This window comes from Oryx dammah, unplaced genomic scaffold (genome assembly GCF_014754425.2).
Source record: "Oryx dammah isolate SB20612 unplaced genomic scaffold, SCBI_Odam_1.1 HiC_scaffold_28, whole genome shotgun sequence".
In the NCBI taxonomy this organism is placed as follows: domain Eukaryota; kingdom Metazoa; phylum Chordata; class Mammalia; order Artiodactyla; family Bovidae; genus Oryx; species Oryx dammah.
Window position 1 is genome coordinate 55917241 of NW_024070212.1, and position 26506 is coordinate 55943746.

Here is a 26506-nt window from a genome sequence, read left to right on the forward strand (position 1 = left end):
CTCTAACACCATACATAAAAATAAACTTAAAATGGATTAAAGATCTAAACATAAGACCAGAAACTATAAAACTCCTAGAGGAGAACATAGGCAAAACACTCTCCAACATAAATCACAGCAGGATCCTCTATGACCACCTCCCAGATTATTGGAAATAAAAGCAAAAATAAACAAATGGGACCTAATTAAACTTAAAAGCTTTTGCACAACAAAGGAAACTATAAGCAAGGTGAAAAGACAGCCTTCAGAATGGGAGAAAATAATAGAAAACGAAGCAACTGACAAAGAATTAATCTCAAAAATATACAAGCAACTCCTGCAGCTCAATTCCAGAAAAATAAATGACCCAATCAAAACATGGGCCAAAGAACTAAACAGACATTTCTCCAAAGAAGACATACAGATGGCTAACAAACACATGAAAAGATACTCAACATCACTCATTATCAGAGAAATGCAAATCAAGACCACAATGAGGTACCATCTCACGCCAGTCAGAATGGCTGCTATCCAAAAGTCTACAAACAATAAAAGCTGGAGAGGGTGTGGAGAAAAGGGAACCCTCTTACACTGTTGGTGGGAATGCAAACTAGTACAGCCACTATGGAGAACAGTATGAAGATTCCTTAAAAAACTGGAAATAGAACTGCCTTATGACCCAGCAATCCCACTGCTGGGCATACACCCTGAGGAAACCAGAATTGAAAGAGACATGTGTACCCCAATGTTCATTGAAGCACTGTTTACAATAGCCAGGACATGGAAGCAACCTAGATGTCCATGAGCAGACAAATGGATAAGAAAGCTGTGGTACATATATACAGTGGAGTATTACTCAGCCATTTAAAAGAATGCATTTGAATCAGTTCTAATGAGGTGGGTGAAACTCGAGCCTATTATACAGAGTGAAGTAAGTCAGAAAGAAAAATACCAATATAGTATACTAATGCATATATATGAAATTTAGAAAGATGGTAACAATGACCCTATATGTGAGACAGCAAAAGAGACACAGATGTAAATAACAGTCTTTTGGACTCTGTGGGAGAAGGAAAGCGTGGGATGGTTTGAGACGGTAGCATTGAAACGTGCATATTATCATGTGTGAAGCGGATCACTGGTCCAGGTTTGACACATGAGACAGGATGCTCAGGGCTGGTGCACTGGGATGACCCTGGGGGATGGGATGGGGAGGGATGTGGGAGGGGGGTTCTGGATGGAAAAACATGCGTGCCCATGGCTGATTCATGTCAATGTTTGGCAACAACCACTACAATATTGTAAAGTATTTAGTCTCCAATTAAAATAAGTAAATTGATTTTAAAAAAAGAATGATAACATATAAATATTAATTCCCTGATTATGATCATTGCACTGTGGCTATGGAAGAGAATATCTTTGTTTTTGGGAAATACACATTGAAGTTTTTATGGATAAAGAGACATAATGTCTGAAAATTATTCTCAACCAATTGGGGGAGAGAAAGAGAGAATATAATAAAGTTAACATAGTAAAATGTTAGCAATTGGGGAACATAGAGGGGAGGGTATTTGGAAAGTCTTCACACTATGTTTTGTAACTTTTTATAAGTCTATAATTATTTCAACATAAAATGCTTTATAAAAAGAGATTAATTGCCTGCTATGCACTACAAATATTTCCCCCTGTTTTTCATTTATATCTTCACTTGTTTATATTGTGTGACATTTGTATTTCTTTTTTACTTTACCGCTTGCAAATTTTACATCCTACTTCTTTCTGTTTTTCTGAAATACTTCAAGTCCTAGAGAGCAGGCATGAACAGTGTCTGAAACCTCTTGCTGCCCAATAAGTACTTGATAAATAAATAAATAAGTTAATTTTACTCACCTCTAAAGAAGATACGTTTTTACATATAATTACTTCTAAATCTTCACTGTTAAATATTTTTATAAACCCATTAATGTTATGTATTGGAATTCACCTTGGTTGTACCTCATGAGGTGGAGATAAATTTATTCTCTCTTTAAAACTAGTAGTTTTGGCACTATTTGTAAAGCAGACCTTATTTATGGAGTTTTGAAATATACTGAATCATATACTGAATTTCATCATATACTACTTTCATCATATACTGAATTTTACATTCTTATGAAAATCTGTAGTAGAAGATTATATTCTGTTTCAGTTGCCAGTTGTCTTGAAATGGTTTTCTCCTGAGAAGGAGGGAGGGAGGAAGAAAAAATGAAAGGAAAAGGAATTATTGAGAACATCAACTTTATCCAGAGTTGGCATGGTTACATGTTGATTAGCAGTTTTCTGACCAGGCAATTTAACCCTTTCTCTGCATTAATTTTCTCCTCTGTATAAAAAGGATAATAAGTAGTACCTACTTAGAAGGACTGATAGAGAATAAAATGAGTTAATACATCTAAAATAATTAGACTGATTCTCATGCATAATAACGGAGGAAGCAATGGCACCCCACTCCAAGACTCTTGCCTGGAAAATCCCATGGACGGAGGAGCCTGGTAGGCTGCAGTCCATGGGGTCGCTATGAGTCAGACACGACTGAAGCAACTTAGCAGCAGCAGCAGCATGCACAGTAAGCACTGTGAAGAATTTGCTACATAATTACTTTTTGAGTTCCTGTGAGTGAGTGTAAATTGCTCAGTGGGTCTGACTCTTTGGGATCCCATGGACTATAATAGTCCATGGAGTTCTCCAGGCCAGAATACTGGAGTGGGTAGCCTTTCCCTTCTCCAGGGGATCCTCCCAACCCAGGGATTGAACCAGGTCTCCCACATTGCAGGCAGATTCTTTTTGAGCCACCAGGGAAGCCCCGAGTTCCTGTCCTCGTATTTAATAATGCTGTATGTATTTTATTCTTGCTCTTTCAGTGCCACATTGTTTCCTCCCACTTTCTGTAATTTATGTCCTTGACTCTCTGTTCTCCATTAAAATGTTCACATCCTTGAAAAGAGACTCTACTGTCAAGGCCTCAAATACCATTTTAGGCAGATGATGAAGAAATCTAAAACTCTAGCTCTAACATTTTTCTTCAACTCTAGCTTCAACAGACCTAGTTCTAACTCCAACAGATCTCTGGCTAGCTCCAAAACAGGGTCCTACCAAGATCTCAATATAGTGTGTCACAGATTGAGTTAGTTGTCTTCCTTTTGCCATTGGACAGTGGCATAATTTCTTAATCTTTCAGACTTGAAGTTTCATCTATATCTCCTCCCGATCGTCTTGATTTAATAATGATTTTCTTATTTAGCTTTTCTGTTGTTCCTACCATAGTTCACGATATTCTTATTTCAACACTTAAACCAAACTTCCTCTAGTTCCAATCTTAGCATCTGATGTTGATCAGTCTTCTTAAAATGGGAATTTAAAAATAATCATTTATGTTTAAAATTATTTAAATTGTTTTCTATTACCCATAGATTAAACAATAAAACATAATCTCCATGAGGGGAAGAATTTTCAAGCATTTTTTTTCGCTGATGTAATTTAGTGTCTAGAAGAGTTCCTGGTACATAGTAAATGACACAGTAAGTGCTTACTGAATGGCTGAGGGAACTTATCCTGGCATTCAGGGACTGTCATAGTTTCCCTCAACCTCGATACAAACGCACACACCTTAAATCCAAGCTGATGAATCTACTCCTTTCCCCTAAATACACTTCACGTATCTTCCTCTTGTCCAATTACTGTTGGTCTCCTGTTCTCTATTTCTAAGCATACTATGTTTCTCTTCTCCACCTATATAAATCTTCTTGACTTTTCAAGGCCCAGCTAAATGCCATGGTCTTGGTTAAGCTATATTGATTAATTAGAAATATGCTAAACTCCAGCATCGTAAAAAGTTTATATCATTGCAGCCTTACATTGTTTGTTTTTTACTAGACAAATGCTTCCTCTCCCACAATCAAAATATTCTATTTGAAGGTATGCATACTCTCTGGATGTTTCTGCAAGAAAAGAACTCTACTAACCCTAACTAACAAATATTTTCTTTTTATACTCAAAAAAACTTAGATACATTTTAATGAAAATTCCATTTAATACAGCATTCAAATATTGACTCAACATTGCGAACAAAGAAATATTTTTAATCCTTAAATAATTGAAGGGGAAATAGAGACACAAATTTTTGACCAGTAGTCAAAAATAGAAATACTATAGGAATAGAATACTGTAGAAATTATTAAAGTTAAGAATGTATATCTTCCCTTGGCACTGAATTTCTAGGAGGTTTCCAGAAGGCTGTGGCTATTTGTTACAAAAGTGAGGAAGGGGGCTAGTTACAATGGCTATTTGGCATATGACACATGAACTAGGTGATCAAAGTTAATATAAATAGTAATAAAATATATCAGTGTTATGTATGCTCAATATGATGCCCCAAGGAAGGCACAATATCATCTCACTGGTATTTTAGCTGAATATACAAACTCTGAATCATGAGAATACATAACTCAAAGCCACGTTTGGGGAACTCTTACAAAATCACTGGCCAGTGCTCTTTGAAAGTATCAAAATCATGAAAGATGAAGGAAGACAGGGAATGCCACAGGTGGCAAGGAGACTAAGGAGATATGGCAATTTATTGAATATCTTAGTTGATTAACTATTGTTGTTGTTTAGTCGCTCAGTCAGGTCTACTCTTTGAGACCCCATGGATGCAGCATGCCAGACTTCCCTGTCCTTCATTTCCCAAGGCTTGCTTAAACTCATGTCCATTGAGTCAGTGATGCCATCTAACCATCTTGTCCTCTGTCATTCCCCTTCTCATCCTGGCTTCAGTTTTGCCCAGCCATCAGGGTGTTTTCCAATGAGTCAGTACTTCCCATCATATGGCCAAAGTATTGTAGCTTCAGCTTCAGCCATCTGTCCTTCCAATGAATATACAGGACTGGTTTTCTTTAGGATTGACTGGTTGCATCTCCTTGCAGTCCAAGGGACTCTCAAGAGTCTTCTCCAACACCACAGTTCAAAAGCATCCATTCTTCGGTGCTCAGCCTTCTTCACAGTCCAACTCTCACATCCATACATGACTACTGGAAAAACCATAGCTTTGACTAGACAGACCTTTGTGAACAAAGTAATGTATCTGCTTTTTAATATGCTGTCTAGGTTTGTCATAGCTTTTCTTCCAAGGAGCAAACATCTTTTAATTTCATGGCTTGCATTCACCATCTGTGGTGATTTTGCAGAGCCCGAGAAAATCACACAAAAAAGTCTGTCACTGTTTCTATTGTTTCCCCATCTATATGCCATGAACTGATGGGACCAGATGCCATATTCTTAGTTTTTTGAATGTTGAATTTTAAGCTAGCTTTTTCACTCTCCTCTTTCACTTTCATCAAGAGACTCTTTAGTTCCTCTTCACTTTCTGTCACAAGACTGGTGTCATCTGCATGTCTGAGATTATTGATATTTCTCCCAGCAATCTTGACGTCAGCTTGTGCTTCATCCAGCCTGGCATTTCACATGATGTACTCTGCATATAAGTTAAATAAGTTGGGTGACAATATATAGCCTTGACATACTCCTTTCTCAATTTGGAACCAGTCTATTGTTCCATGTCTGGTTCTATCTGTTACTTCTTGACCTGCAAACAGGTTTCTCAGGAGACAGGTAAAGTAGTCTGGTATTCCCATCTCTTGAAGAATTTTCCATAGTCTTTTGTGGTCCACACAGTCAAGGGTTTTAGTGTAGTCAATGAAACAGATGTTTTTCTGGAAATCTCTTTTGCTTTTTCTATGATCTAAGGGATGCCGACAATTTGATCTCTGGTTCCTCTGCCTTTTCTAAATTCAGCTTGAACATCTGGGAGTTCTCGGTTCATGTACTGTTGAAGTCTAGCTTGGAGAATGTTGAGCATTACTTTGTTAGTGTGTGAAGTATGTGAAATGAGTACAATCGTGGAGTAGTTCGAGCATTCTTTGGCATTGCCCTTCTTTGGGATTGGAATGAAAACTGAGGTTTCCCAGTCCTGTGGCCACTGCTGAGTTTTCCAAATTTGCTGGCATTTTGAGTGGAGCACTTTTACAGCATCATCCCTTAGGCTTTGAAATAGCTTAGCTGGAATTCCATCACCTCTACTAGCTTTGCTCATAGTGATGCTTCCTAAGGCCCACTTGACTTCACACTCCAAGATGTCTGGCTCCAGGTAAGTGATGACACCATGGTGGTTATCTGAGTCATGAAGATCTTTTTTGTATATTTCTTCTGTGTATTCTTGACACTTCTTAATATCTTCTGCTTCTGTTACGTCCACACCATTTCTGTCCTTTATTGTGCTCATTTTTTCAAGAAATGTTCCCAGGTATCTCTAATTTTCTTGAAGAGATCTCTAGTCTAGTGTTTACCTCTATTTCTTTGCATTGTTCACTGAGGAAGGCTTTATCTCTCCTTGTTATTCTTAGAAACTCTGCATTCAGATGGGTGTATCTCTCCTTTTCTCCTTTGCCTTTGCTTCTCTTCTTTTCTCAGCTATTTGTAATGCCTCCTCAGGCAACCATTTTGCCTTTTTACATTTCTTTTTTTGGGGTATGTTTTTTATCACCATCTCCTGTGCAAAGTTACAACCTTGGTCCATAGCTCTTCAGGCACTACGTCTATCAGATCTTGAATCTATTGAATCTATTTGTCACTTCTACTGTATGATTTGATTAATTACTTAATTAACTAACTAAACTATCCTGGATTAGATCTTGGACAAAACAAAAAACATTTGGGAAAATTGACAAAATTTGAGTGAGATCTATAAATTAGTTGTATTGTATTGGTATTAATTTCCTGGTTTTGATAATTTACACGGTTATGTAAGATATTAGCATTAGAAGAAGTCAGATGAAGGTTATATAGGAATTCTCTTTACTTTTTAAGCAACTTTTATGTAAATCTAAAATTTCAAAATAAAAATTTGAAAAATTGAGGAGGATGGATTAAACTCTATGTTCTTAAAGGAAACACTCTCCCAATTTCCAAGGGCCACATCAATTGTTTCCATCATTAATATGGTCACCTAAGCTCAATATTCAGAAAACGAAGATCGTGGCATCCGGCCCCATCACTTCATGGAAAATAGATGGGGAAACAGTGGAAACAGTGCCAGACTTTATTTTTTGGGGCTCCAAAATCACTGCAGATGGTGACTGCAGCCATCTGCAGCCATGAAATTAAAAGACGCTTACTCCTTGGAAGAAAAGTTATGACCAACCTAGATAGCATATTCAAAAGCAGAGACATTACTTTGCCGACTAAAGTCCGTCTAGTCAAGGCTATGGTTTTTCCAGTAGTCATGCATGGATGTGAGAGTTGGACTGTGAAGAAGGCTGAGCACCGAAGAATGGATGCTTTTGAACTGTGGTGTTGGAGAAGACTCTTGAGAGTCCCTTGGACTGCAAGGAGATCCAACCAGTCCATTCTGAAGGAGATCAGCCCTGGGATTTCTTTGGAAGGAATGATGCTAAAGCTGAAACTCCAGTACTTTGGCCACCTCATGTGAAGAGTTGACTCATTGGAAAAGACTCATGCTGGGAGGGATTAGAGGTAGGAGGAGAAGGGGACGACAGAGGATGAGATGGCTGGATGGCATCACTGACTTGATGGACGTGAATCTGAGTGAGCTCCAGGAGTTGGTGATGGACAGGGAGGCCTGGCGTGCTGCGATTTATGGGGTCAGCAAAAGTCGGACATGACTGAGCGACTGAACTGAACTGAACTGAAGCCTTTGTAATGTGTGTGTAATGTGAGATGCCTTTGTGGAAGGGTCATTAGCTGTGGATGGTGTACAGAATAGACAACATCATTTCTCCAAGATATGATATTCACTGTATACAGCAGTCATTCATTAAACAGACATAACAAATAGTATTTGAGATGCTGAAAATACAATGATGAGCAAGATAATAGATCCCTGGCCTCCTGGAATTTCCAGTCTTATTAATGAGGAAGATAAATCAGAACTTAATTTTTTTTGGCAAATCTTGGAAGTAGACTTCTCAATATGAAAAAAGGTGTTGAGAGAATGGGAGTTAGGTCGAAAAAGAAACTTGTCACAAACCTTGGAGAAGGTATTCAAATTGGTAAGGCAGTGGTGTGTTCCTGCGCTTTTCATGTATAACTGCAGACCATGATTGTATAGGAGAGAAGGGCAGAGGGCAGAAAAGTGGATTACAGGAAAGAAAAATCAGCAGAAAGTAATACGGGGGGGCCGATTGTAAGGGTGAAGGTGAGAAAAGGAATTAAGGAGAACATTTGCTGTTAGTTTATAATTTAGGCCACAAGCATAACTGCAAAAAAAAAAAAAAAAAGGCAGGAGAATTGGAGGAGGAGAGTGAAGGACTCTGCTGAGTTATACGTGATTTTAGAACGTGTGTATGAAGAGGACAGAAAAGAGGGGATGGGAGACAGCGAGAGAAAACATCAAATGGGGGAAAACATCAAATTGGGGACTGCTGAAAAAGGAAACGGTACACGGATGCTTGGGAGGAAGGATACTAGTCACCTACAAGCCCGGGAATGCGTGGGAAGCGGGAGTGTCTGGGCGGTGCCGGTGGCTGCGAGCGCGCCCCAGGGCCCGGGAGCTTGCGGACTGGGGCGCCCCAGCTAGGCGCGTGGTAGGGGGAAGGTTGCGGGGTGGAGGGGGAGGTGTGCACTGTGTTTGGTGATGTCATTGCAAGTCAGGGAGCGGTGAAATTTAACACCGGCCGGATTTGCTGGGCTCCTCTTCTTCCAGGGGAAGCAGCCGGCGGCAGTCCACGCCGAGCGCCTGCAGTTGCCACCGGCCAGCTCGCACGGACAAGATTTCCGAAGTGGGTGTGTGTACTTGTCTGACAAATGTTCCAGCGCGGGTTGTTTCCAAGGACTTCCTCCCCCACTTCATCTCCTGCCCTCCCCCCACTCCTTTCTCCTCCCAGGCCCAAAGCGGAGGACTCCACGGGAGTCACGGAGTCGCCTTTGAACCGCAAGTGAACTCGAGGGCTGCGCTCGCAGCCGAGCTCCCGCTGCTGCCGGCGTCCCGCAGCCCGCCAGTGAGGTGTCCCTCCTTGCCCGCCCCCCCCAGGGGCGCGCTCCCCCTCACCCACCCCGGGCCTGTCCGCTACCGAGCTGGGGCCCTGGGCAGCCTAGCGGTCTACGCGCCCGGTGCTGTTTCTCTGCTCTTCTTCCATCTGTCCCTCCCTTTTTGGTTATTGTTGAGGTTTTAGAGCATCGTTTTCATGTGATTTTTCCCCCCCCCCCCTTTTTCATGGACAGTACCTGCACACTTAGCAGTTCGGAGTTGGCTTCTGTTTTCCGTTAGCGCCCCGCTGTAAGGACAAATGCATACAAATGCATTTAGGAGCCCACAGGACAAGGCGTGGACAGGTCTCCCACACGGCAAAATCGTAAGTAGCCCACCCGCGGGGCAGGGGTTAGACCGGCAGCTCTCCCCACCCCCTGGATCCGCTGAGCCAGTTGGAGATTTGCGCCCTAGCTACTTGGCACTTTTTTTTTTTTTTTTTTTGAAGTTGGGAGCCGGCGAACAGCCGCAGCATCCTCCCCTTGTCTCCTCAATTTGTAAAATACCGTGCTTGAAAGGAAGCCTCCTGCCAGCGGGTCTCTCAGACAGTTTATGCTAAAGAGATCCTGCGGCTCGGGAGGAACAGCTCGCTGGCTCACTTCCCGAGGCCGGTGGTAGCGGCTCTTGCAGCCCCGGAGCTGGACTCGTTGACGCCCGCCCGGTCTCCAGCTCCCATTGCCCTCGCATCCTCCTTCCGTTCTCCTCCCTCAGAGCCCTGGCTGAGGTCTTGTTTCCCCTCGGTGCTCCTCGGGCATCCAGCCTGGGAACTGCTGGGGTGCTCGCGGTCCCCCTGGGCTCTGTGCGCGGAGCCTGAACCTTGCGGCAGGGTTGCCAAATGGGGGAGAGGGTGCCCACAGAGCCTCGGACGTCAGGGAGCTCCTGGAATCACGAGACACAGAGGCAGTTGCCTCTAGTCGTTAGGAGGCCAACAAACGTGCTGCCCATCTGGGGCCCAGGCTGCCCCCTGCTCCCTGGAGTGTCATTGGGGAACGGGCTGGACCCCGGAGGGGAGGGCGGGGGGCCCCCGGGGCTGCTACTCCCAGGGAGTGATCTCACTGGCCCTCCCTGGCACTCCATCTGCTCTTTGGGCATTGTACCGGCTCCCACTGCCTCAGTGGGAGAAGAGCGTGGATGAAGGGTAGGGGGCGCGTGGCGTTGGCTGGCTGTCCTGGCCCTTCCTGGAAGATGTCAGTGGGTTATAGAAGTTTGGTTTTGGCCTCAGGGGCAGGAGGGACGAGGGCGGTTGTGGTCATTCTCTGCTACTAGGCTGCAACGGGGAGAATAGGAAGGAGGAGGGCAGGGGCACAGGACTGAGGGTGCCAGCTAAGGGCAGGCGGAGGCGGAGTGCAGAGAAAGACCGCCTTGTGACAGTGTTTGTATGAACATGTGCTTCCCAGCCGCTGGCAGCCGAGCCTGGCTGGGGCTCGCGCACTCTCTCCTTCCACCTCTGGAAGCCTGGGCGGGCAGCCGGCTTCCCCACTGACAAGGATGCACATACCCACGAGCCCGCTGCAGAATGGATCAGTGAGCGGGAAAGCTCAAAACCTCAGCCACCGCGTGCGTCCACGCAGGGGTGTGCCCAGGCCCCCCGGGGCAAGGGGGAGAGGGGGATTCCTGACACTTCTCCTCCAGGGCCCGAGAAGAGGTTAGTCCCTGCGGGCCGCTGGACCCAGAGCTGCTCACGCAGGTCTCATCAGTTTTCCAGACAGGTTTCTCGCCACTTCTCTCGATGAAAGCACCTTGCATGGACCTGTCTTGGAAAGCAGGGTAGGGAGTGCAGCGGGCCCTGAGGACCGCTGGACCAGGGTGAGAGGAATGGTAGAATCAGACTTGGGTCTCTGAGGCTCCAGAGCCACCCCGAGAGGTTGGAAGAGGTCCTCCACTTCCTGTTCCGCCGCTCCAGCGACCTCCTCCATCCATTGCCCCCCTTGCCCTCCCTGTTCCCCTGCGTCCATGTGCCCTTGCCCTCCCTGCCAGCGCCCACCCCCAGGGCTTTCCCTTGGCCCCAACAGGAAGCCCACGTTGCTGACTAACATTCCCCTTGGCAGTTGTGACCAACCTCGCAGATTACAGGAGATCTTCAGCTCTTAGCCCCTGTCTTGTCTGGTTTACAATTCCCTTCCAGACGCTCCCAGAAAAGGTCCTGCATACATTCTTGGGCAGTTTGGGGTTTGTAAATTGGGTCCAGATGATTGGGGGGAGGGAGGCAGAGAATCCAAACAAAATGGATTACACTGAGAAACTTCTGAGGAAAAGTTAGACTATGAGTAATTGGGGAAAAGAATCTTCCTGGAGAGGCATCAGATGGGTAGAGGATCCTGTGTGAAGGTCCTCCTCGCTCCTGTTCTCCAAGCAGCCTCCAGCCAGGGGCCTTGCAGATGCCTGTGATATCAAGTGTGTTCCATGACAGTTCCCAGTGAGGGTGAACTGCAGAAAATTGAGGGTAATTCAAGATTACATCAGATTGCAACCCCTCACAGCTTCAGCCACACACATGTAGAGTGGGGAAACATAGTTACCAATTGAGCTGAGAAAATTGTTTCTTGAAAAAAATCCAGTTTCCCTAAAGAATTCAGAGTTCTTCAGTTTGAAATAAATGCTACCAACCTCATAGGAATAGGGACTTGGGACAAGCAGCTGATTAGCTGATGATAATGTCAGGCCACTGAATTAAACCTTACAGTGCCTAATGTAACCCCTGAAGTTTTAATTTTCCACCATCCTTTTGTGGTGATGTTTTGTAAGAGCAGAGGTGGTTTCTTAAAAAAATCACAATTCTGATTAGTCACCAAGAAATATTTACAGTTTTAAAACTAGATCCTTACAGACATTTTATTTCAGAGAGCTGCTTTTATTCTGATTCACATTCACATTCCTAATGTGAATTTGTGGAATTAATGAAAAAAGATTAAAACTAAGAATGATAGGTACATTGATTTCTGTAAACAAAAGTGTAAACAAAGTTTGGGATATAAAGGTCTATTTCCTAGCTTGCGTGAAATTCTATTTTTAAAGTTGCCTCATTATCTTTGTGTTCAAATAAATGTTTAAAACAAATGGATGTCTTAGGAAGAGGAATTGTAATTTATAGAAAGTAATTTTGAGTGTTATTTATACATTGTGCTTGATAAACTGTGAAGCTACAGAATGATAAATCATATTATAGGAACTAGAATAGCTGTACTAGTTTTCTTGCCATGCTTTGCAACTCTGACTTATTTTAGAATTTGTAATTCTGAGTGAGAAGTGAAGATGATTTCATTTCATTCTCATAAAAGGCTAATGTTCCATCATTCATTCACTTATCATTCATTTACTGATTTATTCAGCAAATGTTCACTGAGTTTACTATGTGTCTAGCATGATTCTAGGCAGAAGGGATACAATGATTGAGTAAGATAGAAGCACAATTGCTGCCTTCCAATGTGCCTAGTTAATATAGGAAACAAAAAATGAAACAAGCAATTATAAACAATGAAACCAGCAAAAAAATTGACATAAGGATATATACAGAAGGACATCTAACTGTCCTGTTAGTTGGGGAAGATAAGGAGGGGTAGTACTAGAAGGAAAGGCTAACCAGAGGAAATGAAATCTAGACTGAGACATAAGTGGAAAACGCATGGAACTTTACAGACAGAACAGTAAAAGGCTCAGAGGTGAGACAGCATGGTGCATTTGAGGGCCCAGAAGAAATGAAGTTGGTTGGAACACACATTCTAGGGGCAAAGTGGTTGAAGCAGGATCTGGAGAGAGAAACAGAGACTAGATCATGAAAACTCTTTACTTCCTTAGCTAAATAAATGGAGGTTAGATGACCTGACTTCTTGATCTTGGGTTCACTGTGCAGGTGGAAAATGTCAGAGGAGTTATATATCAGTTGAAACTCGAGACAGCTTGATAATCTCATTGACTGAAGATTTGATGCATTCATTCATTTAAAAATCTTTTACTTAACAGTAGTGTCAGTTCAGTTCAGTCGCTCAGTCCTGTTCAAGTCTTTGCAACCCCATGGACTGCAGCATGCCAGGTTTCCCTGTCAATCACCAACTCCCAGAGCTTGCTGAAACTCATGTCCATCAAGTCAGTGATGCCATTCAACCATCTCATCCTCTGTCATACCCTTCACCACCTGCCTTCAGTTTTGCCCAGAGTTGGGGTCTTTTCCAGTAAGTCAGTACTTTGCATCAGGTGGCCAAAGTATTGGAGCTTCAGCTTCAGCATCAGTCTTTCAAAGGAATATTCAGGACTGATTTCTCTTAGAATGGACTGATTTGATCTCCTTGCAGTCCAAGAGACTCTCAAGAGTCTTCTCCAACAGTTCAAAAGTTCAAAAGCATCAATTCTTTGGTGCTTAGCTTTCTTTAAGGTCCAACTGTCACATCTATTCATGACTACTGGAAAAACCATAGGTCTGACTATATGGACATTTGTTGGCAAAGTAATGTCTCTGCTTTTTAATATGCTGTATAGGTTTGTCATAGCTTTTCTTCTAAGGAGCAAGCGTCTTTTAATTTCATGGCTGCAGTCATCATCTGCAGTGATTTTGGAGCCCAAGAAAAAATGTCTGTCATGGTTTCCATTGTTTCCCCATCTGTTTGCATGAAGTGATGGGATTGGATGCTATGATCTTAGTTTTTTGAATGTTGAGTTTTAAGCCAGCTTTTTCACTCTTCTCTTTCACTTTCATCAAGAGGCTCTTTAGTTCCTCTTTGCTTTCTGCCATAAGGGTGGTATCATATGCATAGCTGAGGTTATTAGTATTTCTCCTGGCAATCTTGTTTCCAGCTTGCGCTTCTTGCAGCCCAGCATTTTGCATGATGTACTCTGTGGCTCAGCTGGTAAAGAATTTGCCTGCAATGAGGGAGACCTGGATTGAATCCCTGTGTTGGGAAGATCACCTGGAGAAGCAAAAGGCTACCCACTCCAGTATTCTGGCCTGGAGAATTCCATGGACTGTATAGTCTGCGAAGAGTCAGACATGACTGAGTGACTTTCACTTTTCACTCTGCATATAAGTTAAATAAGCAGGGTGACAGTATACAGCCTTGATGTACTCCTTTTCCAATTTGGAACCAGTCCATTGTTTCATGTCCGGGTCTAACTGTTGCTTCTTGACCTGCATGCGGATGTCTCAGGTGGCACATCAGATGGTCTGGTATTCCTATCTCTTGAAGAATTTTCCAAAGTTTGTTGTGATCCACACAGTCAAAGGCTTTGCATAATTAATAAAGGAGAAGTAGATGTTTTTCTGGAATTCTCTTGCTTTTTCTATGATCCAATGGATGCTGGCAATTTGATCTCTGGTTCCTCTGCCTTTTCTAAATCCAGCTTAAACATCTGGAAGTTCTCGGCTCATGTAATGTTGAAGCCTAACTTGGAGAATTTTGAGCATTACTTTGCTAGTGTGTGTGATGAGTGCAATTGTGCAACAATAGTATGTGCCAGAAACTTTTCTAGGGAGTAATCAGTTTAACAATCTCCGTGGTATTTCAAGGAGAGACTATATATATATGTGTATATTTCTTCCCTGCTACTGACTGGACTTTAGGTATTTTGATCACTTGAAATCCTTAAGCATTTATCTTCTTTCTATTTCAGAAGTTGCCAGTATGTTTGGAATTTAACCAAAAGTTCTAATATGTTTCATACTAGGTTAGGTATACAAGTACTTATTGAGTTGAATTCATTTTGTGTAAGTTATTGACAATATTTTATTCCCTGAATCATCCAACTTTATCCCCACTGCTGGGATAAGAACTGTTTTTCCATTACTTTGGGAACATAGGATAGAAATTTTACTATTTCTGGATCTTAGCAGCTAGTAAAGAGCAAAATCTGTAAAGCTGTCATGACTTGGAGAATTTTTTGGCTTGTAAATGTACTGTGATGGAAATTGTTGAAATTCTTGATGTATATTACAAGTGTGTGTTTTTCAGATTAGTTTACTTTTTCCAATCGGTTTAAATGAAAATCTCCAATTCACTTTTTACAAAAGTTCCTTATCACAAATTAAACCTGTGTAGGAATGACCATCAGTAGCTTGAAGACATATATCATAAAACCTGGGGGTCTCATGAATATCCTAAACAAAAGGATGCCTGAAATTCCCCTAAGGTAACTTAGACCCTTCAGATAAAGAGAAAGTTGAATAGCTCTTAAGAATTATTTAGGGAAGATGCCTGGAGGTGGATATTAATTCCTTAAATATTCTGAGTATGGTCTTTGGATATCTATTTCCCGCTTGATCTCCTCTAGGACTTCACCCTTCACATGTCTGGTTATGTTTTGACTGTGGCTTATGTCAAACTGAAAATGTGGCTAGCAGACCAGACACACAGAGTATTTCACATTTTGTTAGATATCCTCCAATATTAATATTATGGATTATATTTTCTGAACATTTATTGAATATCTCCTACTATATTGTCAGTTTTTTTCAGACTTAGTCTGATTTTATTAAATGTGTAAGTATATGTACTTCTGTTACTTTACATTAATGACACTTGGTCCAGACATACAAAAAAGTGAACAAAAACAGGCATGATTTGAATATTTGAAAAATATTCATGTTTAATATACTAACTAGACTTTTTGTTCTTGTTGTTGAGTTGCTCAGTCATCTCTGACTCTTTTGCAACCCCATGGACTAGCCCACCAACTCTTTTGCAACCCCATGGACTAGCCCACCAGGATCTTCTGTCCATGGGATAGTCCAGGCAAGATTACTGGAGTGGGTTGCTATTTCCTCCTCCAGGAGATATTTACTTCACCTTAAGAAAAAGAAAAAAAAAAAGGGAGACTTTGTTGCTGCTGCTGCTAAGTCGCTTCAGTCGTGTCCAACTCTGTGCGACCCCATAGATGGCAGCCCACCAGGCTCCCCCTGTCCCTGGGATTCTCCAGGCAAAAATACTGGAGTGGGTTGCCATTTCCTTCTCCAATGCATGAAAGTGAAAAGTGAAAGTGAAGTCGCTCAGTTGTGTCCCACCCTTAGAGACCCCATGGACTGCAGCCTACCAGGCTCCTCCATCCATGGGATTTTCCAGGCAAGAGTACTGGAGTGGGGTGCCATCGCCTTCTCCGGGGAGACTTTGTTAGGGTTAACTAAATATATGAACAAATTAGCAAACTTAGTAGACTATTTTAGGTTACTCAATTAAAAAAAGAATTGGCCAGAATTGTAAGAGGACCTTTTCCCAGTTGTGGTTAAACAATATGCCCTTTGTATATGATGATTTATAGAACATTTTGCTAAGAGCGTAACTTGATCTTTGTCTTCTATGCCAGAATATTAATAGGAGTCTACCATACACACAAATTTTAGGCTTTTATATTTGGAATTTAAAATATAAAATTTATATTGTCATCACATAATAGATGAGTCAGCTAAGACTCAAAACCTTGAAATAACCTACCCAAGCTCACACAATGAGTTTGAAATAGATCTAGGACTAATCTTTTGACTCCTAGTCCATTGTTATTTTCTTATTAACCATGTTATTTTCTCTGCAACAACCTAATACAGTTTTAGTTTTAACTTATTTAAGGACTCCAGCATGTCTAGTACAATAAGCACAGCACAACAGGGTAGAAGCGCAAAACACTGCTACCCTTGAGAACTCGTATCATTTGCTAATGTGGAAGTGTGATAGTTTTTCTTTATTAAGTAAATGTATTATAAGTGTAAAATCACTGGGGGACAGTGCAAAAGCAAAGAAATAAACAAGTGCAACTTAACTAGACATTTCCCAGAAAGCTTGGATTCGTTAAACATCATTTTACTCATTGATAGAGTTGGGCTCTTTATCAAGCTGATTATATCAATTAGGTTTGATCTCTTCTCTGTATTCCCACTTCAAAGATGAGAAAACCAGTTAAAATGAAAAAGAAGCCTTCCATTTACCCTACCACAGAAGATTTTTTTTTTTTTAATTCTTCTCTCTTTGGACATCCAACTAAAAGTACCCCTATTTTACTTAACTTTTCCTAAGTGTTAAAAGAATTAGGTTCATAGGGAAGAACTAAATTCCTCAGTCTTACTATTATTCTATTCCTGTTTTAACATATCTATTGTGTCAATTTTATGTAAGAAAATGACAAAAGGTGAAGACCTGTAACTTGCTCAGATATTTATTACTAATTAATCATAAAAGATACAGCACATATAGGCTATACTAAATTTATAATGAAAGCATCAAGAGTGCAAAGGGGAGGAAAAGATGCCGTCCTCTCTAGGGATGATGGGAAAAATTCATGGAGCGGGTGTTCACATTAGGCTTTGATGATACTTAAGATTCTGATAGATGGAGACTGAGATCTTTTCAGGCACTTAACAGTTTGTCCATAGAATAGAGAAAAACATGGTGTGGCTGGAGCTTCGGGATGTCAGATGTAATTGGTCCCTATTTGTTGCTTTAAAAAAAGAAAAGAAAAAGGAGGTTGGAGCTGAATGATAAGGACCTTGAACATCTGGTGAGGAACTTAAACTGTTCCTGTTCTTCCTTAGTTGTATGGTTAGGCCATTCAAGATGGCGATCCTCTTGCTCCCTGTCTGTCTTCTGCTCCACCAGCTCCTGCTTCACTCTCATGATTATTGAGTCTTCCTAATTGTAGGACTTAATTAGTAACTGCCTATCTGTTTGCCCCTGCCCCCGGTTTCCCTGGTAACTGATGAGCCAAGCTGACGGCAGTTCTGCCCCATGAATGGCAGCCTTCCCTTCCTCTGGAAGGTTACGGCCATGTCCTGCTTGCAGTCTGCTGGGCACGGTGGGGGTATTGCTCCAGGACTTTTTTTCCCTTCAGTTCTTAAGACCCCTTTTCAATAAGCCGTTGAAGTCTCTCTCTCTGTTTCTCGGCTCTCGGCTTAGTGGCTGGGCACCTATAAGGCTTGCAGGCCTCTGGGGTACCGCCCAGCAGTTGGCTCTGTTTGGGGCAGAATTAGAAAAAGATAAAGAAAATCTCTTTTATATCATTGATCTCTACTTCTCTGTTAGTCATCAAGTTAGTAAGTAGGTACACTTATATAAGGTGTGACTCAACTGACTTGTCATAATCTCCTAAAATCACCTGGCTAAGGGATGATATTTGATGTGTTCAGGTTTTCCTGCCTCACGCCAGGAATAGACTTGTTAACATGTCTAGAAAGAACTCTTGTCTTCCATTTTTCTCCCCTGAGGTCACTGGGGAAGTCCATGAGTTGACTGAATTGCCTGGTGAACAGTGCTAGTTGCGCTTTAGCTGTATTTGGAATGGAACAGTGCCTTTTCCGTTGTTTCTAAACTCTCAGTGAACTGGATTACTTTGGGCAGGTGAGAAGTGCTTCCCTTCATGTTCCATTTTCTACTAAAACAGCATAATCCTGATATACTCTCCTTCAGCGACTGGAATCCTGAGCTATTTTCTAGTCTTACTGATGCACACGCTGCCAGTTGAAAATACAAATTTGAAAGGAAAAGTTCCTTCTTTTACTCAAATTCTAGAGGACATTAGGATTCATCCTGGAGGATCCAAGGAAATCATTTTCATTTCACACTGCTGTCCTCAACTTTCCTCATTAGAATCATCTGCTGCTGCTGCTGCTGCTAAATCACTTCAGTCGTGTCCGACTCTGTGTGACCCCATAGACGGCAGCCCACCAGGCTCCCCCGTCCCTGGGATCCTCCAGGCAAGAACACTGGAGTGGGTTGCCATTTCCTTCTCCAATGCATGAAAGTGAAAAGTGAAAGTGAAGTCCCTCAGTTGTGTCCGACTCTTAGCGACCCCATGGACTGCAGCCTACCAGGCTCCTCCATCCATGGGATTTTCCAGGCAAGAGTACTGGAGTGGGGTGCCATCTGGGAAGTGTTTAAAAATCCCTGTACAACAAACTAAAGTCAGAATCTCTGAGGGTGGGGTTGGGGAGGGCAGAACTCAAGTATTAGTAGTTTTTAGAAGTCACCAGGTAAGTCCACTAATCAGCTATGGTAAGAGGCTGAAAAACAAGTAGGCCTCACACCATCTCTTGAGCATCACCTGTTCCAGAACTGTGGGTATGATGTCCCAGATCTGTAGCATCAGCATTGCCTGGGAACTTGTTATAACTGCAAATTCTTGAGCTCCACCCCGACCTACTGAGTCAGAAACTCTCAGGGTGGAGCCCAGAATCTTTAAGAAGCCCTCTAGGTGATTATATGTTACATGCTCCTGTTTGAAAACCATGATCTGGAGTAGCAGAAAAGAAATTTTTTTTAAAGGTCAAATCTTATTTGTGTCATATTATACAATTAGATATGCGATTTAAGCAAACTATTAATATTAGATTATTTTAAGTACAATGTAACTATTAACAGTAAATATTCTAAATTGGTTTTTCTCAGAGTTTGGTACATACACAGTCAGTATTAGATCACTTGGTTAAAAATGTGTACATGCTGAGGGTCTACTTCAAATTTATGAAGCCTCTGGGAAGGCCCAGAATCTGGATTTCCCACAAAAACCCCAAAATGTTGGCAGACTAACATTTGAGAAACATCTCATAGATGACACCATATATGGGAAACTATTATAGGCTTCATTAAAATAGATGGTTCAACTATTTGCACATATCAGTTGAAATTTCTATGATTTAAAATTGATTTATATAGTTAATAACAGTTAAGTATTTTATCAAAGTCTATTAAAAACTGTTCTGTTCAAATAGTATAATTTTATAGTATACCTTTTATATACTGAAGTGAAGTCACTCAGTCGTGTCCGACTTATAAATAAATAGTATAATTTTATATTGGCTCACTTTTTTACATTAACATGTTCCTTATTCTTGTTGACAAAGGTAAAAACATAGCTTTGGTGATATATAGAAAATGTACCGATTACTGCTAGCACAGCAGGAACCTAAAAATGATTTTCAAAGGGCTTTGTCATCACTCCTTGCAGAACTGTGTTTTCAGAAATATCATTTGGGGAGTCTCTGAGTTAGACTGAACAGAATCAGAGTCTATATTAGCAAGAAAAACTAGATCATAAAATATTTTCAGCATGCTCATTACTTTTTGAAATGATCTCTGATTTTCAGCTGAGAGGTAGATAAAGCCAATTATGAAGACTAATCAACAAAATCTATGAATAGTTTGATTAAGCTAAAAAATTGTATTTTCTATGTCACTAATCAACGTGAATGAACGTTTTGATTTGTAGTTGGTTTGAGTATGGTGTTTACAATTATGCTAATCACAGTGGTCATTGCTGATATCTACAGGTTGTTATATTTTTAGAATCAGTCATGAATCTAGTACAAGTGATTTGAATATAATTTTCAAATAGATCTTATGTAAAAATGTTTAAACAAATAACTGATCCCATAAATTTATAATAACTGTAGTTAAGTGACTGTAAGTTGTATTTTGTGCCAATCTGCTAATAATTTTACTTTGTGTAAAATTGCATGTGTGTTGATTTGACATAATATATACCACTTATAATAATTTCACCTGTATTAGTTCACATTTACTGAGTTTTTCCTCTGTGCCAGGTACTGTTCTGGGTACTTGAAATTAAGCTTTTTAGTTAATCTTCAAAAAACCTTATGAGATGGATTTAATGAATGGAAACACTAGGGCACAGAGTGATTATTAAATAGGGTGCCCAAGACACATAGTGACAAAACCAAAACTTGAATTCAGGGCTCTTGCTTTTAATCAGTATTAGTATTAAAATACTGTGTTAATTAAAAATAGCTTCATTCTAATCCTTCACTAAGGCAATGGCACCCCACTCCAGTACTCTTGCCTGGAAAATCCCAAGGACAGAGGAGCCTGGTAGGCTGCAGTCCATGGGGTTGCTAAGAGTCGGACACAACTGAGGGACTTCACTTTCACTTTTCACTTTCATGCATTGGAGAAGGAAATGGCAACCCACTCCAGTGTTCTTGCCTGGAGAATCCCAGGGACAGGGAAGCCTGGTGGGCTGCCGTCTATGGGGTCACTCAGAGTCGGACACAACTGAAGTGACTTAGCAGTATCAGTAGCGGCAGAGTTTATTTTGGGTTTTATAACTTATAGGTCATAAATGTCCAACTAAGTTTTTCCCAATTTTTCTTTATTTTAGGAAACTGCTTCTTCATTTTATTGTACTATGTGTGTCAGGGGGTACTGTCCATGCACAAGATCAAGGTAAGAATGTTACCTTATTACTTATTTGTTTATGTAAAAAATTGGATTCCCGAAAGCAAAAGTGTATAACTTTAAAGTCATTATAACCTTAAATTCAGCATTAAGGAATAAAAAATTCTTTACAGAGTACAATGAGAATGTAAGGGTGAAAAAACCAATTTTGGGGGAAATATGACCTTTAAGAAATTACTCATATCATCTGTCTGTGAAATTACTTACATTTTTAAGAAAACTCTCTGTAAAAGGGAAGTTTTGTATAGTAAAAAGACTTTGTTTGTGACTTCATTTTAAGTGGGAGTTATTGGGGGTGGCAAACTGACTGAATTACCTTTGCACTTCTTGAAACAACGCAAGCATATGCTAAATGTTCCATCTAGATTTACATCATTAAGAAACAAAATTTTGCATACTAGTGGGCTTGGGATTTCATTTAATTCAAATGGAGAGATTTGGAAAATAGTTCAAGGTTTTGTTTTTGTTTGGTAGCTAGTTGCTCTGGTAGTATGGTGATAGAGTTTCTGGTATCTATGTATACCCTAATTTATTCATTTATTAAACAGCATTTAAATAATATTTTCTGTTTACCACATAATATCCTGATTGCCAGTGATTGAAATGTGAATAAAATAATGCCTCTGGCTCCAAAATGAAGAAAAAAAAAAAACAAAAACCTGTGCCCTTGTCAAAGGGTAAAAAAAAGTGCTCACTTGATAGAACCAACTTTTCAATGAGCAAGGAGTCACTTGTCAATTTGGTCAATTTATTGAATAATATTTGTAAAATAGCTGTAGGTAGAAAGAGCACAGAGGGGTGGTACTCTGAGCAAACTGATAGGTGGACAAAGGTAAATATTCTGTCAAGTAACACAAATATGAATTAAAATGTATCACAGAAGGCATTTTCTAATTGTCTTTTATGGGAAGATCATTAAATCGGGTCACATGTAACTTCATGAAGTGCTATTCTTGACCAAGTCATTTGTTACTTTAGTTTGCTAAACTAAAAGGGAAAGTTTGAAGGCAGGAGGAGAAAGGGACAACCAAGGATGAGATGGTTGGGTGGCATAACCGACTCAATGGACGTGAGTTTGAGCAAGCTCTGGGAGTTGGTGATGGACAGGGAAGCCTGGCGTGCTGCAGTCCAGGGGTCGCAAAGAGTCGGACACAGCTGAGCGACTGAACTGAACTCAACTGCAGAGAGAAACTATCTTTCAATTTCTTGTTTTTATTAGTTAGTTTCTGAGAACTTGTTAAGTACCAGTCACTGTGCTAGCAGGATATATGTTTTCTTCCTCACCACTTCATTGCAGGGTTTTTATAATTATGCGCATGAATTGCTGAGTCCAAGGTTAAGAAGAATAAATAACTACCCCAAGGGTTGCAGGCTAATAATAAATGGGAGAACTAAGATTTGAACTCAGGTACTTAGACTGCAGAGTGTACAGAGTCTTTAAAATTAAGCCTCTTGGACAACAGAGAAGATAAGAAAAGGAGAATTGTCATTATTAATATCTATTTCATGTATTGTCCTTTGCTGGAATTTTACATATGCTATTCTAATCCTCATAATGAACCAGCAGGGTGATTATTATAGATGAAGAAACTGAGGCTCAAGGAAGGTGCTGGTCCAGGCTTATATAGCTAAGATTTGAATTTGGGTCTGTCACATCTGCACCATTCCTGGCCCCTGCCCCAAATAAAAACCAAAACCAAATCAAAAAAAAAACCACCTCTTTCCATTATAAATCCCGTTGCTTTACAATTGCCATCTGTTAGTGTTATGAGTTTAATAATTTATAAAATGTGTCATTATCAAAATATTGAAAACCTAAATGAAGAAGGAAAATATGAACATATTTTTAAAAATTCAGAACCAGTGAAGGGAGTATATGAAAGAAATATCTTTCTTTTAACCTTAAGGTTTCATTTATAGAATACAAAATGTGCTGTTTTATTTCAGGGTGAACACCTTTTAAAATTTCACATATCCATACCATTTTATTTCGAGTTCTCAACAAAAAGAAAAATATTTTAAAAACTTCTTTGATTTTATAAAATTGAATACTTTTGAGCACAAAAATGAAATGAAAATTGTGGTATGTTATCAGAAACTTAGAAGTACTATTTTCCTAAAATTGTTGTTGTTGAAATAGGATGATACAATGTCTAATCAGGAGGCTAGAAAAATATTTTCAGAGAAATTGTGATTTGATAATGGTTACAGATATCATTTGTAACCTTAACACTGCTGAATATGCCTCCTTGAGAGAGATGATCCCAAATTAGAGTTTTCAGAAACAAATATATTTATCGGTGCTTACAGTAGTTTCCAAAACTTAAAGTATCAAAGTATTAGTACAAGTATACAGTTTAAAAATCAAGTTGAGCTGCAAAACATGTAACAGAAAATAATATTCTCTGACCTTATCTAATCCTGCAATCCTTTACCCAAACTCTTAGCACTTTCTTTTGGCTTTACTATCCATAGTTCTTAATAATATGCTTGTATATTATATTGACTTCCTTTTTTTGATGATGAGTATTTAACATTTTTACACTATCCCATGCCCCTCCTTCATTGACTTAGACAAGGCTGTGGCCCACATGATCAGATTGGTTAGTTTTCTGTGATTGTGGTTTTCAGTCTGTCTCCCCTCTGATGGAGAGGGATAAGAGGCTTATGGAAGCTTCCTGATGGGAGAGATTGACTGAGGGGAAAACTGGGTCTTGTTCTGATGGGTGGGGCCATGCTCAGTAACTCTTTAATCCAATTTTCTATTGATGGGCAGGCTGTATTCCCTCCCTGTTATTTGACCTGAGACCAAACTATGGTAAGGTAATGAAGATAATGGCAACCTCCTTCAAAAGGTCCTTGAAGGCACTACTGCACTCAGGACCCCAATCCTACAGTAGGCCACCACTGACCCACGCCTCTGCCAGAGACTCCTGGACACTCACAGGCAAGTCTGAGTCAGTCTCTTCTGGGGTCATTGCTCCTTTCTCCTGGCTCCTGCTGCACACAAGGTTTTGTTTGTGCCCTCCAAGAGTCTGTTTCCCCAGTCCTGTGTGAGTTCTGGTGGCTCCATGGTGGGGTTAATGGCAACTTTCTTCCAAGAGGGCTTATGCCATACCCACATCTACTGCACCCAGAGCCCCTGCCCCTGCAGCAGTCCACTGTACCTCTACAGGAAACACTCAAACACAGTTCTGCCTCAGTCTCTGTGGGGTCTCTGGGTCTTGGTATGCACAAAGTTTGTTTGAGCCCTCAGAGTGTCTCTGGCGGGTATGGGGTTTGGTTCTAAATGCAATTTTGCCCCTCCTACCATCTTGCTGGGGCTTCTCCTTTGCCCTTGAATGTGGGTTATCTCCTCAGAGCCGCTCCAGCGCCATGCAGGTGCCTCTTCAGTGCCTACCGTCTTGCTGGGGCTTCTCTGACCTTGGACGTGGGGTATCTCCTCAAAGTCATTCCAGGGCCATGCTCCACTATATAGCTACTAGCTGGCTCCTAATTAGAGAAAGGGAATGTCTCAAAACTCAGAGATTGGTACCAGGCCCCTCACCCACAACATGCTTTTTGAGATAACATTGGTACAAGGTGAGTTGTTCCAGGAGTATATCAAGGCTGTATATTGTCACCCTGCTTATTTAACTTATATGCAGAGTACATCATGCAAAATGCTGGACTGGATGAAGCACAGGGTGGAATCAAAATTGCTGGGAGAAATATCAATAACCTCAGACATGCAGATGATACCAAATTTATGGCAGAAAGCAGATTAGAACTAAAGAGCCTCTTGATGCAAGTGAAAGAGGAGAGTGGAAAAGTTGGCTTAAAACTCAACATTGAGAAAACAAAGATCATGGCATCTGGTCCCATCACTTCATGGCAAATAGATGGGGAAACAGTGGCTGACTTTATTTTCTGCAGATGGTGACTGAAGCCATGAAATTAATAGATGCTTTCTCCTTGGAAGAAAAGTTATGGCCAACTTAGACAGCATATTAAAAAGCAGAGACATTTCTTTGCCAACAAAGGTCTGTCTAGTCAAAGCTATGGTTTTTCCAGTGGTCATGTATGGATGTGAGAGTTGGACTGTGAAGAAAGCTAAGTGCCAAAGAATTGATGCTTTTGAACTGTGGCATTGGAGAAGACTCTTGAGAGTCCCTTGGATTGCAAGGAGATCCAACCAGTCCATCCTAAAGGAAATCAGTCCTGAACATTCGTTGGAAGGACTGATGTTGACTCTGAAACTCCAATATTTTGGCCACCTGAAGAGGTGACTCATTTGAAAAGACCCTGATGCTGGAAAAGATTGAAGGCAGGAGGAGAAGGGGATGACAGAGAATGAGATGGTTGGATGGCATCACTGACTCAATGGACGTGAGTTTGAGTAAGCTCCTGGAGTTGGTGATGGACAGGGAAGCCTGGTGCCCTGCAGTCCATGGGGTCACAAAGAGTTGGACATGGCGGAGTGACTGAACTGAACTAATGCCCCTCTTCTTCTAGTCTCTCAGTTTTCTCGTTTCCGCTTTTTTGTTTTTGTTGTTTGCTGTGTGTTCTATGGCACTCTCACTAATTCTAAGATATCCCAAAAGAGTTTTAAAACTTCTTTGAAAAATATTTTTTTTTAAATGTGCCACGTACTCTAATCATTTGATTTTTTTCCCACTCTTGGAGATATTTCTTCTGGAAACTAAGATTCTGTTGGAAGGCATTGAGAGCTGTCTAATTGTTTGTAGAATTGATGTCTCTCATCTGTGTTAGATCCAGTGTCTTGGAACTCATTTTCCTTTTTCATTGTTCATTACCTAATTTGAGTGGAGCATATCATCAGGTAGCATCCTGAGAATGTGTACTTAGTTGGTATACTCCTTGTAACATTGCATTTCTGAGATTTTATTTATTTATATATTTTTTGTATTTCACTCATTTTCTTGAGGTGAGTTTGGGTGGGTATAGAATTTTAGGCTATAAATAGTTGTTGGTCAGAATTTTAAACTATTTTTTGCATCTATTGTCTTCTGGCTTGCAGTTAAGAAATCTGATATTTTACTAATTCTTGATTCTTTATATGTTACCTTTTAACTTTCCACTTTAAACCTTAGGATCATGTTTATCCCCAATATTTTGCAGTAATGTGTTTTGGTACAGGTCTTTATTCAATATATCCTGATGGGTAGTCATTAGGCCTTTTCAATGTAATAGAAACATCTTTCATTTTCTGGGAATTTTCCTATCTTAGTTTTGTCTCTCTGACATATTTATTTCTTCTCTCTGCAAGTTCTGTTGGTCAGATATT

At 40.7% G+C, this 26506-nt stretch overlaps 1 protein-coding gene across 2 annotated transcripts in view; it reads left to right on the forward strand.

Annotated features, from left to right (window-relative positions):
• The first annotated feature begins 8722 nt into the window (after nt 1-8722).
• COL24A1 (collagen type XXIV alpha 1 chain) overlaps nt 8723-26506 on the forward strand; it is a 392623-nt gene continuing 374839 nt past the window's right edge. Inside the window, exons 1-3 of one of the 2 annotated variants that reach the window (XM_040232413.1) lie at nt 8723-8814; nt 9253-9383; nt 21143-21207. In XM_040232413.1, the coding sequence (XP_040088347.1) occupies nt 9328-9383; nt 21143-21207 (121 nt within the window). In that variant the 5' untranslated portion in view covers nt 8723-8814; nt 9253-9327. The remainder of the gene's footprint in view (nt 8815-9252; nt 9384-21142; nt 21208-26506) is intronic. The other variant, XM_040232414.1, reaches the window with a different exon arrangement.